This window comes from Diabrotica undecimpunctata, chromosome 9 (genome assembly GCF_040954645.1).
Source record: "Diabrotica undecimpunctata isolate CICGRU chromosome 9, icDiaUnde3, whole genome shotgun sequence".
NCBI lineage: Eukaryota > Metazoa > Arthropoda > Insecta > Coleoptera > Chrysomelidae > Diabrotica > Diabrotica undecimpunctata.
The window spans coordinates 125790462-125805267 of record NC_092811.1 but is presented as its reverse complement, the minus strand read 5'-3'; the positions used below and the strand labels follow the sequence as shown (position 1 = coordinate 125805267).

Here is a 14806-nt window from a genome sequence, read left to right as displayed (position 1 = left end):
ATGTTTCTTCATATACAAAAAAAAAACATCAAATTTGCATCCTTTTCCCACTTCTTAAAACCTCAAAATTTCCAGACTGTTTTCTTACACTTTTATTTCAGTTATTTATTAGAATATAATTACTATTACTTAGCTATTTTACATTTTCAACCATACTTTTATTGATTCTTTGCACAAAAAAGTTTTTTATGATTCATCAATAAGTTTCTTTACAGTTAATTTTTTTATTAATGCTATCTTGTCAAATTTAAATGGTAAAACCAAGTGTTTTAATCTTAGAATTGACACAAGTTACTATGTATTTTAAATTAGAAATATTTTTCTATATAAAGTCCATTTATTTAAATAACGCCAATTTCAAATCTTAGTTTCTACAAGACAAATAATGATAATAAGTGTGTGGTCTCTCTTGCAGCCTGATTTTCATCATAACATATCATGGCAGCACAAAATATCATTTTTATCTTCGAATTAGCTTACTGATATATCCCGAGAAAGTGATGGTCGAGCATTAGATGATTATAGAAATAAACAATCCTGCTAATAGAAAAATTATATATGTCCTTTAGAGAATCGTGGAATAGTTTACACAAAAGCTTTTCTCTTTTTATTTGAAACACTGGCGAAGTTTCTTCATGTACAAAATACACATCAAATTTGCATCTTTTTCCCACTTCTTTAAAACCTCAAAATATTCCAGACATTTTCTTACACTTGTATCTCAGTGATTTATTATAATATAATTCTATTCTACATTTTTAACCATACTTTTATTAATTCTTTGTAGAAAAAGCATAATGAAATTGTTTGTTGTTATTGCTTGTCTTATTGCGGCAACCTTCGCTGAACTGGATGATGATTACGAGCAATGGATCTCGTTCAAGGTAAGTATTGTAGCGTGATTAAATAAAACGAGCGGTTCGAATTTATATACATATATTTATTTATAACTTTAGAGTTCGATAGTATCTTAATAACTAAACTCCTAATCATCGTTACTTGTATATATACTAAAGTTACTATTCGAGAACATTCTGGCGTTGTCCCACCTCTAATTGCCTGATCGAGATCACCCGTCCGAAAGACGGGAGCTATTGACATGCCGATTCTTACGTTTTCTAGATTCGTCCTTCTAAGAATTATGACGTTTCGGAGATGGGCTATTTCGTTACACTGCTCCCCTCCTAAATCTGATCGTCCCGATCAGCAACTCTATATGTAGGCACAGGATGGCGGAATCTACAGGACTCTCCAGCTCTGCATGAACCCTTTAGAAAGAAATAACAGTCTACTGACTTTGAAGGATGCGATCTCATCGGGTTAATGCAACACACAGTAATTCGTACGCCGGTTTCTCGGAAGATCACTTCAAGCATGCTTCTGACAATCTTCCAGTCCAGATTATCTAGTGCATGGCCTATCTTGGGTAAGGCCAAATTCTTAATGTCGTAATTGCACACAATTTTCTTCAAATTAGTTAGAGCACGCCATATATCCTCGTAGCTTGCCCTGTCTGTATACGACTTCCTGGTCACCATATACAGTAAAGATCGAGAACCATCTTCTAATCTCAGTACTCTTCCAACTTTAGGTTGCTGGTTTTTCAACTCGTCCATACGACCGAATTTCTTATAAAATACGGATGAGATTCCTTTAGTCATCTTAAGATCTTGGGCAACACAGTGGGCTAGAGAGACGTTATGCGGAACACTAAAAAGATCCTGCTGAACTTCTGTGGTCACGCCGAATCTAGCACTCTTTCTCTCTGCGTAATTTGACATAAATTCATTAAAGCTTGGTCGCCGGTCATCTTTGATCTCATGTTGAAGGGTTCGTGCTTCTTCTGTTTCATTTGAGCCAGTATATGGTGCAAGACGATTTATGTGAACTACTTTTGGTTTACCTTTCGGCAACTTCTTAATTTGGTATATTACGTCATTTATTTTCTTTTTAATTTCATATGGACCTTCCCATTGTCTTTGCAGTTTGGGAGACAAGCCTCGACGACGTTGTGGATTATAAAGCCAAACAAGATCACCTACTTCATAGCTTTCACTCTTGCATCGAGAACCATATTGATCTTTTATTCTGTCACTGGCTATCTGGATATATTTATTTCCATCATTCGTCTCTGGAAGTGGACCTGCAATGTCGATAGCTACTCTTTCCATAGGACTACCAACATTGTACTGTTTTATGGGTGCCCTCTTTTTACCAACTGGACCATTACTGGTTGCACACAGTTCACATTTCCGGCACCATCTTCTTACATCATCTTTACAGTTCACCCAATAGAACCGTTCTCGAACCTTTTGCAGAGTCTTCGTAATACCAAAATGTCCACCTAATGAACCGTCATGCAACTGACGTAAAACTTCTGACACTTTACTTTTGGGTACAATCAACTGAAGCTTAGTTTCTGTACCATCATCGTTCTCAAAGGTTCTATACAGAAGATCATCTTTCAGCACTAGGCAATTCCATTGGCTCCAGTAACACTTGACTTCTGGACTACATGCACTAATGTCTTGCCAAGAAGGTCTTTTACTTCGACGCATCCAATCTAATACTCTTTTTATACATGGATCATCTGCTTGAGCGTCCTGTAGCTGTTGAGGCTGCCATTGATCATTAATGACGGCGGTTCGTCTCACGGGGCAAAGTCGTTCTTCTAATTCAAGACAATGATTACGATTTGCACTGTATGCCCGTCTTGACTGAGCATCAGCATTTGAATGACTCTTTCCAGTCCTGTCTTCCATTTGTTCTAGCTTTCTGACTGTTGTATTATTTTCTTGCAATTTACGGCGAATGTGACCTACGTCGCCATCATTCGAACATCTGGTTTCGTGTCTCTTTGGCATCATGTTACGAACTACTTTCCGTACGATTTCCTCCAGACGTTTCTCGTTTTGTTCGTCGCTCTCTTCAGAGGTTCGTACTCGATAGCTCCGTGAAACTTGACTAGCTGTTTCATGTTCTAAGGCAATAGCGAGCGCTTCATCTAAAACTTTCGGTCTTGCTAGTCGTAAAGCTTTCTGTAGTTCAATGTCTCTTAACCCATTGACGAAGGCATCTACAGCAATTTCTTCCAAAATGTTGTCTGGTGCCTCTGGATAGGCCAACAGCGCTATACGAGCAATATTTGCTTCAAATTCTTGCAAACTCTCACTTGCTCGTTGGATTCTACTTCTTATTTGTACTTTGTAGACTTGTTGTAGATGGGCATCTCCGTAACGTTTATCTAGTCGATTGAACAAGGTCTGGTAACATTTTTCTTGACCCTTAGGAATTGATCTTAGGATATTCGCAGCATCACCTCGTAAAGCAGCAGTCAAGGAAACAGCTTTTTCTTGTTCTGTCCAATGATTGGCTGTCGCAATAGCTTCAAATTGTCTAAGGTATATGGACCAAGAGGACTTTCCATCAAATGGTGGCAATTTGAATCTCATATGATGTGTCATTTCGTCTCTCGGTGATTCTTCTTTCACTACCAGATCTAAGGCTACTGTTTTAACTGGTGGTAGCACTTTCGTGTTAGTTATCATGGCCTCTAATTGTTTGATCTTCTCATTGTTTTGAATACATATTTCTTTAATTATTTGTGAAGTCTCGTCGAATCTTCTAAATACATTTTCGAATGTTTCATCGAATCTGTTGGGAACATTCTCTAATTTATTATTATCTCTTTTAGAAGATTCTTCAAATTTTTTCGAGACATTCTCAAATTTTCCATCAATTATTTTCGTTAAAACTGCTTCTTCTGTTGATTGAAACTGGAATGTCTCTGGGTCTTCTCCATTCTTGTTAAGTACAGTCTTCAGTCGTTCTTGGAGTATCTTCTTGGACCCACTGCAGTCTTCATCGCGTTCTTCTAGTTGCTCACGCAACTGTTTTACTGAAAGTTCTACTAGCAGCATCTTTGGTCAGGCACGCGTACTTTTTAAAATGTTCAAAGGTCTTTTTCAAAAGTCACTTCTGAATTTATATTTAAATAAATCAATTATCCTCACACCGTGACACCACTATAGCGTGATTAAATAAAACGAGCGGTTCGAATTTATATACATATATTTATTTATAACTTTACAGTTCGATAGTATCTTAATAACTAAACTCCTAATCATCGTTACTTGTATATATACTAAAGTTACTATTCGAGAACATTCTGGCGTTATCCCACCTCTAATTGCCTGATCGAGATCACCCGTCCGAAAGACGGGAGCTATTGACATGCCGATTCTTACGTTTTCTAGATTCGTCCTTCTAAGAATTATGACGTTTCGGAGATGGGCTATTTCGTTACAGTATATTATTTTAGCTCTTGCAATAATAACTATGTCATTTGGAATGATTAGGTTTTGGTTTTTTTCTAAAGTATCTCAACTGCCATTGGATACGTTTGGCTTATTATTTTTTCTTTTTTAAGTTTTAGTGAATCTTTTTTACGTAATAATTGTTTCACCGTCTTAAATTTAAATTTCCAATTTCTTTCTTTCGACTTTATTTCATGAATATATTTTAACGTTTCAATAAAAATTAATGACCATTTCATATATTTTCAAATCTTAGTTTCTATAAGAAAAGTAATGATGACAAGTGACTGAATATTGTAGCAACATTTTACATAGCCACATAAAATTTAATATATCCTGGTTAATACTGTTTAGTTTCCTTTGGTTCAAATTTTCTACCATTTCTTTCTTCCTTCGGGGAAGTTCCTTTTTCATTTATTTTTGGTTTTTCGTTTGCCATTTATCTTGGACCTTTGCAACTGTTTTAGTTATTGTATTGTTAATGCTACTAATACCATTTGTAGGAGATTTTAGGTTTAAGGAGTCAGTTTATGTACTGTGTATATTCTATTATCTCTTTAATCGGTTCCAAGAATATGATAAACATGTTGCAACTAAAATTTGGAGTAAAAGTCAATAGAGTTTTTGTCAATAGAGCCCAAAATCAGAATAGAAGCAAAAGGGCACTAAAAAAGAATATGTCTATCTTATCACTAGACTTCGGCAAATATGCAAATAAAAATGTAGAAAATATGCGCATAAATATGCACGTGTTTACCCGAAAATATGCAAATATTTTACAAAATATGCATACAAATAAATAAAAAAATCGTAAAATAGTAACAATTTTATTTAAAAAAAAAAGTGTACATAACTAAATATTTCCTACTATTCATTAAGATTTACATTTATTTTAAGTAACTACATCATTTTTAAGTATGAATAAACTTATTTAGAATTATGGTAACAATAAATGACCAAGTGGTGTTCAAAATTTTCTAACAAAAACTTGTGGCTTCTGTCTGAGTACATATATTTATATATGGAAAAACTTCGTTCAACATCAACTGATGTAACGGGAGCATTTTTCAAACTAACCAAAACATTTGGTTCTAAATTAATTGTTTCCGAAATATTTCCAGCTAGAACACTGACTACTTCAGAAAGAATATGGTAACCTTTAATTTTTTCCATAGTAGCTTCAAATTTTTTTAAAATATCTTTTCCAATATTACCTCTAACGTTCCGACAACATGACGCAAATTCTTTTATTAATGCTGTACTTTCGAACAATGACAGTTTTGGTGATTCTAACTGAGTAATTGTTTTTTGAACAAAACTAAAATTTGATTTTATAAATGAAAGTTCTTGTTGAAGCAAGTTACTCTGAAAAGTTTGTTTAGAATCCAAAAGAGATTGGGAACTTTCATCTGTTAACGTATCAATTATGTTCTTTATTTTAACAAAATGATCTGCATAAAAATTAGCTGCTTCTAACCATGTTCCCCATCGCGTTAAAATAGGTTGTGGTGGAAGAGGAATGTTAGGTAGCATTTCTTTATAAAGTTGAATTCTTATAGGAGATTTAAGAAATACTTTTTTGACACTGGATATCATGGTATTTACAAGAGGAAACTTTTTTCGTATTTCCTCTGCAACTCTGTTTAATCCATGCGCTACACAAGTAACATGTATTAAATCTGGGAAAAATATTTTTAAATTTTGTCCTGCTTTCACCATATAAGGAGCAGCATCCGATAAAATAAGCAGTAATTTATTAGAAGGAATAGTTGTCGGAAGAAAAAAAGTTGCTAATGTTTCTTGTATAAAACGCGAAATTGTTAAAGCATTTGTTTTCTCAAGTTGCTGGCATGAAATAAGATGAGATTTTGGTAAGGTATCTTCTTTAAGAACACCAATCAATAAATAAGCAATTTACTTTCCTGAGGAATCAGTGGTTTCGTCTACAGATATTTAAAAATAATTATCTGCAATTTCTTCCTTAATATTGATTAACACCGACGAGTATAGCCCGTTCACATTATTTCTTCTTAGAGACCGATCACTTGGAACATTAAGTTTGCAATATTTTTTTAGAAACGAACTAAAATTTACATTTGCTAATTTTGAAAGCGGTATGTTTGCAGACACTAATGCGCGACACAAGTCTTCATTAAAAGTTTCTTGCTCATCTAATTTTTTTGAAGTAGATTGGAAACATTTAGCCATTAAAGTTTGATGTTTTCCTCCTATTTTTCCTTTTTTTGCAATGTGTGAAGCAGTTCTCACATGTTGGTCTATCAGAAATTTTTTCTCACATGCTATCTATAAATAAAAATTAAAACCTTTATTTTAACCCAACCTTTAAAATATAAAAATATACAAGGTGTTTTTGGTTAATCAAATAACTGGTTTGGAAAAAAAAACACTCGCTAAGTGTTTTAAATGCAGTATTAATCCACAAATTAGTTTTTGTTACTAACCATTAGTACATCATATAACTTATTTTAAAATTCAACAAAAGTTTTTTTTTTGTTAATTCAATTACAATAAAAATAATTGTGTTTTAGAATAGCTGACTTCATAAAAAAAAGTAAAGGTGAAAAATTTTTCTAAATACACACCATTGTATTGTACCATGGACAATTTTTTCTCACTAAAGGAAGTTATTTTTCATTTAAAAACAACCTACGAGTACTAAATTTCAAGTAAATACGTTTATTGGTTTTAAAGTTATTGTTGTTATTAACTAAAAGAATTTAATTTTTTTTAATTTTAACACCCTGTATCTCGAAAAGTAAATAAGTTTGACCACTCATTAACTATATCGTTTTGTTCAATTTTTCGAGAAGTATCTACAGTCAAACGTTGTAAGTGTCATTTGGAAACACCCTGTATGTATGAAATATTAGATATTTAATAGAAAATATTAGATACTTACAATTTTGCCACAGACTGAACAGTAGATTTTTCCCATATCCATAGACAGCTCTTTATAAGGTTTAATCCAAGTTGAAGCACTGGTTGTTTTAGGCATTATAAAATCACAATCTTCCTTTTTGTTACGCACAACGAGTGTTTACGCTTTGAATATCAAAACAAAAATGATTTACAAATCTGAGCATCAAATTAGAAATGTTTAGGTACCTAATTCAATAAACTGGGATATTTTGGAAAATCCCTAAATTAGGAACAAAACTATTAGCCTTTTACTTGCTGTTAAGATACAATAAATTGTAGATAGATTTGGGGATTAGATCATAAAATGCAAATGAGCGAACCCTTAGCGATTATCCAATAACTGAATGCCTCAGTGACCGAGACTTTCTAAGAATGTTGAGGGCTACTTAAATTGATCTTCTTTGAAATTGTAAATGTTTTGTCCCTGTAGAGATTACGTACTTAGATCATTTCTTGATTAAAATGACTACAAAATTTTATACAAGAATTGAAATAAATTGGTATGTTTAAAAATTTTTAAATACAGTATAAAAATCTGAACTTTTATGCACTTTATGCAAACTTTTATACAAATATGCCAAAATATGAAATATTTGCATAAAATATGCACAATATGCAAAATATGCAATATGCATATTTGCCGAAGTCTACTTATCACCATCTATCAACATTTAATCCGAGATGACACTTAAAAAAGAAAAAGAAGTTTTTGCAAAAATTTTATGTGTATTTGCTTTGGTATTTAAAAATTGTTAACATATTTATTCTTCCGTATTATGCAAATTTTTTTTAATTTAAAAGATACTTTCATATACCTTCAATTGCTTTTATCAGCCCTGTATTACCGATAATGTAGAACTATTTACCTAGAGCTTTAAAAGTAACTTAAAGATACATTTTTTACTTTTGTTTTTAGGTTAAATATGAGAGGTATTATGAAGCTGCAGAAGACAAATTTAGATTTGAAATTTTTCAAAAGATCCTTCGTGGCATTGAAGAGCACAACGCAAAATATGAAAGGGGTGAGATTGAATGGCGCAAAGGCATTAATCAATTTTCCGATTGGACCGACGAACAGTTCCAGTCTTTGTTAAATAACAAAATTAATACAGACCTGCTGCTTAGAAATACTTTGGGAGTTTACAAAGCTGATCCAAATGAACAATCAGCAGCGTCTGTTGATTGGAGAAGCAAAGGCGCGGTATTACCTGTAAGGAATCAGGGTAACTGTGGAGGGTGTTGGGCATTTAGTGCTGTAAGTATTATTGAGTATTTTGTGTGACTTAAATTTTAGCCGCTCAGTACCTAAGTCATAGTATGTTAATTAGATAATGAAAGAAAGGATATGCCAAATTATAATTGTAGCTTATAGCTAAATTATAGCATTTTCTGTGCATCTTTAAAAAACTTCTGTTTCTTATTTAATTAATTCGGTCATTCTAATTTAACGCTCTAATTCAAAAATCATTTATTTGGTCAGATATATTTTTATTTCTTACATATATTTCTCTCCTTATTCTCTGAATTAGGATGTTCAGGTTTGTGGCTATACTCGCATTGTTAATAAATTGTTAAAAAAAGTCTTTTATATAATCCCTTAAAGGTGTTAGTACTGATATCGTTTCTACATTTTGTATAATTGACTTTCCAATTAAAATGTTATAAATGTTTGCAGTATTAAATTGAAATAAAAATGGAATCATAAGTGAATCATAACCACCTATTTTAAAACTTGGTCTTTTAAAATTGTGTCCAGAACTAGGTTGAGTACACCTGTAAAGTTTTATATGAAATCGTATGAAAATTCCAAGATTTTTATTAGTTTTTCTACTATTCACTTAAAGATACGTTTTAAACTAAACTCAAAAGTTAAACAACAATAAAATGTTATTTTTCAGAGTGGCGCCCTGGAGGGACAACTGGCAATTCAGAAAAAACAAAAAATTTCTTTGAGCCCTCAACATCTCATCGATTGCTCTACGAAAAACAGTGGTTGTAACGGTGGGTTCATGGATCGGGCTTTCGATTTTGTTAAATCAGAAGGTCTAAGCTCTGAAGCAAATTATCCATACGTTGCAAGAAAGACCAAATGTAGGAAAAATGTACAAAAAGCTATAACTTCTATCTCAGGATATAAGAGAGTAAATCCAACTGAAAAAGATTTAATTTCCGCTATTGGTAAGTATTTCGATTCTGACTGCACTGGACAGCTCATTTGTATTTTCCGCAGTATTTTAGCCCTATTACCACATATCAATTTATTACAAATTTAACCTTGTGCTTGATATGTGTTACTTTCATTTTACTATGACAGTTATGTTGGGATTTCTTGATTTCTTTCTTTCTTTCTTTCTCCTCTTCCTTTTACCCTAATGAGGGTGTCGGATTTGGGCTAGCTATTTTAATTTCCATTTACCCACCTCTTCCATTCTTTCCTGTTTCCTGCCATTATTTTCAATTCCTCGAGTGATTTTTGTTTAAGTTTTCCCGCCTCTACTACTTGCTGTATCCATTTTTTTCTTGGTCTGCCTCTTTTTCTTTTTCCGATGTTTTTTGCTTCATAAATTTTTCTTGTTATTCTATTGGATTGCATCCTCATCAGATGCCCATACCAGTTCATTTGTCTCTTTGCTATTTTGTTCATTATCGGTTCCTGGTTGGCCATTCTCCTAATAGTCTCGTTGCTTAATCTATCCCATTTTGTCTTTCCAACTATCTTTCTTAGATGTCTCATCTCCATTGCGTTTATCCTGCTCTTGATTTCTGGACTGAAATATTTTCTAGCTGTGGTGTTTCTGCAAAGCTCATCAGCTCTTTAACTGCTGAACCTTTGTAAGACGTACCTCTATAAAACTGCTATTTTTCATCAGTCAATTTAATTCTTATCAGCTTTTCCATACTAGTCTAGAGTTCACCTTAGGGTTTCTAAGCGCAACCATGGCCGCTTTAATATCACGCTAATTTCTCATTCTAATAACCTGAGTACTTGTATTTTTAGTGGACTGAAATAATTTCAGTAAAAGTGAGACACTTTCGGAGCTTTACAACATCCAGAACTCTTTCGTTGGGTTATCATAAGTCTTTCAGAGTACAGGTTTATTGTAGCTGCCTGCTTGCACACCAGCAGATAATCATTTATTTGTATAGCGTGACAGTTACACAGATTATCTTCAGTGAATCTCCACTTTTTAAATTATACTTGCAGCAGGTAACTTCACTCAAGAGCAGGTTTAGAGACTTCTGCATGGAGAAAGGTAATCTTGATCCAGCGGATAGTTCATCCTTATACTCGACAAGCTTTCGTAAAATTCAAGAAGGTACTGACTTGTTCAGAGTTCGATCTTCAACTGAGACTAATGTTTACTAAGTGCTACGTGTGGTCAGTGCTGCTATATGGAGTAGAGGGCTGGACACTCAAAACGAGGGATATAAACAGATTAGAAGCTTTCGAAATTTGGCTCTATCGCCGTATCCTAAAAATACCATGGACAGCGAAAATCACAAATATAGATGTCCTTAAAAGAATAAACCAAGAACGCCAACTTTTCGAAACCATCAAGAAAAGGAAAACGGCGTATCTAGGTCACATCATGCGAAATGAAAAATACCAGTTTCTCCAACTTATAATCGAGGGTAAAATTGAAGGCAATAGAGGAATGGGACGCAAGAAAATGTCCTGGCTCCGAAACATAAGGCAATGGACAGGGATTACCGACATCTGATACATATTGCAAGAAATAGAGAATTAATGGAAAATGTGATCGCTAACATCCATTAGTAGATTGGCATCTGAAGAAGAAGAATACTCGACTTAAAGTTCTGACTTTCGTTCGCTTGGTGAAGTCTTTAACTATTTTGTGCAACAAAGGAAACAACAGCCTGACTTCAGTCAGGCGAATTGTTCAGCATGATCATGCAGGGAGTGGCGATAGTTTTTAGCTTTTCTGATCTTGGGTAAAGCTATTATTGCGATGTGCATATTTTAGAGACTAGGTAGATCTAAGTCACACTGTAGTAATTCCGCCATATCTGGAGCGGCTATGTCGAAAGAATATGTCGAAGGCGAGTTGTACCTCTTAGTTTCTTCAGGATATTGTTTCTTAACAAAAACTTTCATCTTGGAATTTATTTATTTTAATTTTTGACAGGATTCTTTGTATATGAGGGATCTGGCATCTTTGAGCGTTTTATCAGCTTCTTTATTATTTAAATGAAAAGCACATATCTGTGTTTTTGACTAGTTTAGCTTCAGGTGGTATCGTTCATAGTAAACTTTCAGTTTATCTAGTGATCTTGAAAGCTTCTTCCGAAAATGATCTTGCACGTGCAGCGATAGCTCTGTATTCGATGTATATAAATTATTTTGTTTTGTAAAATATTTATGAGTCGTTTGTCTACATGTTAAATAGCATGGGAACCCTCACACTACTCTGGATCAATCTGTTATTCTGGATTTTCCAGTGAGGTGTTTTACTTTGATCTGTGATATACAACTGATGGGTCTACTATGAACATCGTATAAAGTTGGTTATTTGATGTCTTTTGGCAATTTGTACACCTTGGAGTGCAGTCTTTTATAGTTTACGATTTTATATGCTGCGAAAACATCTACGTTCCACGTTACACATCAAGCTCATTGTCTGCTTTATTTCAAAGCTGTTTTCATTTGGTTCTAGCGACAATAGTGACCGTCTATAGTTGTTTTCTGGCTTTTGTCTGCTGATTCTTTGTACTTAAAGAAGTTAAGTAGTTATTTATATTTTTTATTTTAGCAGATATAAGTTTTGAGTTTGGTTATATTTGATTTTTTTTAAGATGTAAGTTTTGATTGCACCATCGGGAATGCGCGTGGAATCTTTTATAATCTGACTTAATATATTTGATGTCATTTTTTCTAATTGAACTTTAAAATGATCATACCTATCCACTTAAAAATTCTATCTTGCCAATGAGTTTGAGTTATTAATGAGAATAGTCCTGGTCAGAGTTTTAGTTATTGGTCAAACTTATGATTTAGAAAAGTCCTCAAGAGATTCTATTATGGCATTGTTAAATCCAATTTTAAATTTTATCTTGAAGAGTACAAGGTACACAATTTTTTTTATAGCCCTTTTTCTATCCGAATTGTCGAATAAAGGCCTCTTCCATTTCTCGCCATTTATCCCTGTTGTGTGCTAGGCGTTTCCACATTGGTCCTACGACTCTTTTGATATCGTCGCTCCAGCGCATTTGAGGTCTTCCTCTTGGTCTCTTCGCATCGTACGGTCGCCAGTTTCCGACTTCTTTGTTCCATCTACCATCTTCGAGACGTTCGTTGTGTCCAGCCCATTTCCATTTTAATTTAGCTGCTTGTTTCGCTGCGTCCTTATTTTTGTTTTGTTCCGGATTGCTTCGTTCGTTTGCCGATCTATTAGTGAGATACCAAGCATCTGTGGGTACACTTTTGCTTTACATCATGTAGAAGACTGAGATGTTGAATATCAGTCTATTCGGCCTCTTTTTATTCATGTTAGTCGTATTGGTTGTTTTCCCATATGACGTTTACAGTATATAGTATACATTGTAAGGTGAAAAGAAGTAGAAAGTACGTCTGGTAGTCAATTGTTATTTCGACCATTTCAGCGCAAGTATGTAAATCTGGTAATACGAGAAAACGGTACTGATATTTTTAAAGTCTGCAGTTCAATAGATAGCAATACCGTATTGAGCGTGGATAAGTAGCGCTCTCAGTTTATATCCAGGTATCAGACCTTGTCTGCTTGATTGAAGGTTGTGGTTATAATATGTTTTTTGGATTGTATTGACGTCAATTTTATTCCACACACAGAAATTGCTAACATATAGGCCTTAGTTTGGACCCAAAGTTTAAATATACATGGATTGTTAGTTGAATTGTCAGATAGATCTAATAATAATCGTTGTTTTTTCGTCGCATTGCAATATGTCTTTTAGAAGACCTGCCAAGGACAGTCTAGCGATTTTGCTAAAGTTTGTGTTGGTGTTTGGATATTTTTTTACAAAGAAACCAAACTGATTTATTTTGTAGTATCTTAATATTACAAATGACCGAAAAATAAACAACCTACGTTATGCAGACGACAAAGCCCTTCTTGCAAATAGTCAAAGCAGTTAATTGTTCTTATACGACTGGTTGAAAATGAAAGTCAAATATTTGGTCTACAGTTAAACATATCAAAGATAAAGATTATGATAGGGATAGACTACATAACAATCATCCACATAAAACCACGATTGACCGGTTTAAGGTTGTGAGCTCATGCTTACATCTGGGATCAATGATTACAAACATAGGGTCACTACAGGACAAAATAAAACGTAGATGTGATCTAGCAAAAGTCGCCATAGGAAAGATGGCCAAAATATGGAAGGACTCTTAAATTTCACGAACTCTAAAAATGATGTTGATCAATTGCTTAATATTCCCAATACTGATATTCGAATGTAAATCTTGGAACGTACGATAAGCGGAAAGAAGAAAAATAGACGCCACTGAAATGTTCTGTTGGAGAAGAATGTTACCAATTCCGTAGACCGACCATAGGGTAAATATTTAAATAAGCAGCAAACAGGTATCTTGCAAAGTCCATCTCTAACAACTAAAATAATTTGAATATGTTATGAGAGCAGACACAGCAAACATGAAAAGATTTATTTTCCAAGGAAACGTAGAAGGCCGAAGATCAGGGAGAAGATCCCCAATAAGATGGATCTATCAAATTACAGAAAAATACAAAAGATCTACGCATGTGTTAAAAGAATAGACCAGAGACGGAGATCTTTGTAGACTGACAATACACGACATACACGATGGTGTTCAGGACTGAAGAGAGAAAAGATTCCTTTATCTGTCCCAATTGCAAATTTAAGACAATGGGAAATAATGTTTATATAAATAATATGAAAATATATAATATATGAATATACTTTTATACTTACGTTAAAATATTGTATTTATTTTAGAGAAAATTGGACCAGTTTCTGTCTCAGTTGGTGCAAATTATTGGAGAGAGTACACAAACGGTATTTATAATATTACAGATTGCGGTCCTCATGTACATGGAGTTGTTGCTGTAGGATATACTGATAAATACATTCTCCTCAAAAATTCATGGGGGAGCAGTTGGGGAGAAAAGGGATATATAAAACTAGCCAGAGGAAGTAACATCTGTGGAATTAACGACTACAATTTTTATCCAATTTTATAAACTGTAAAACTAATTAATTAAAAACTTTAAAATGATTGGCATATTTTAGAAGATAGTGAATTAAAATTAATAAAAAATAAAATTTCAATAGTTTTAATAGAAAAATAGCATAAAAAGTATTGATAGCTTGTTTCAATCATATCTACAGCGTATACTTTTCGAGTAAAAAAGTTTTAATGATTATAGACTATATGATTTTGATACATAAAACGTCAAATACTAATCAGGACATACGCAACATAAAGTAAAGCTAGGATAGTCTGCGCAGATTTCGAAAAATTGCACAAAGTTTTCCAAAGTTTAATGTGAAAATGTGTTACGTGG

At 33.5% G+C, this 14806-nt stretch overlaps 1 protein-coding gene across 1 annotated transcript; it reads left to right on the top strand.

The window, feature by feature from the left end:
- The first annotated feature begins 790 nt into the window (after positions 1–790).
- LOC140449990 (cathepsin L-like proteinase) lies at positions 791–14600 on the top strand. Its single transcript, XM_072543408.1, has 4 exons — positions 791–884; positions 8173–8511; positions 9155–9434; positions 14238–14600. The coding sequence occupies exons 1-4, from the start codon at positions 798–800 to the stop codon at positions 14480–14482; spliced, it is 951 nt and encodes a 316-aa protein (XP_072399509.1). The 5' UTR covers positions 791–797; the 3' UTR covers positions 14483–14600.
- Positions 14601–14806: the final 206 nt, after the last annotated feature.

Coding starts and splice junctions, on each gene's coding strand:
- LOC140449990 (XM_072543408.1), top strand. CDS start 798: ATGAAATTGTTTGTTGTTATTGCTTGTCTTATTGCGGCAACCTTCGCT. Junction 885..8,172: donor AGCAATGGATCTCGTTCAAG/GTAAGTATTGTA, acceptor TTTTGTTTTTAG/GTTAAATATGAGAGGTATTA. Junction 8,512..9,154: donor GGTGTTGGGCATTTAGTGCT/GTAAGTATTATT, acceptor GTTATTTTTCAG/AGTGGCGCCCTGGAGGGACA.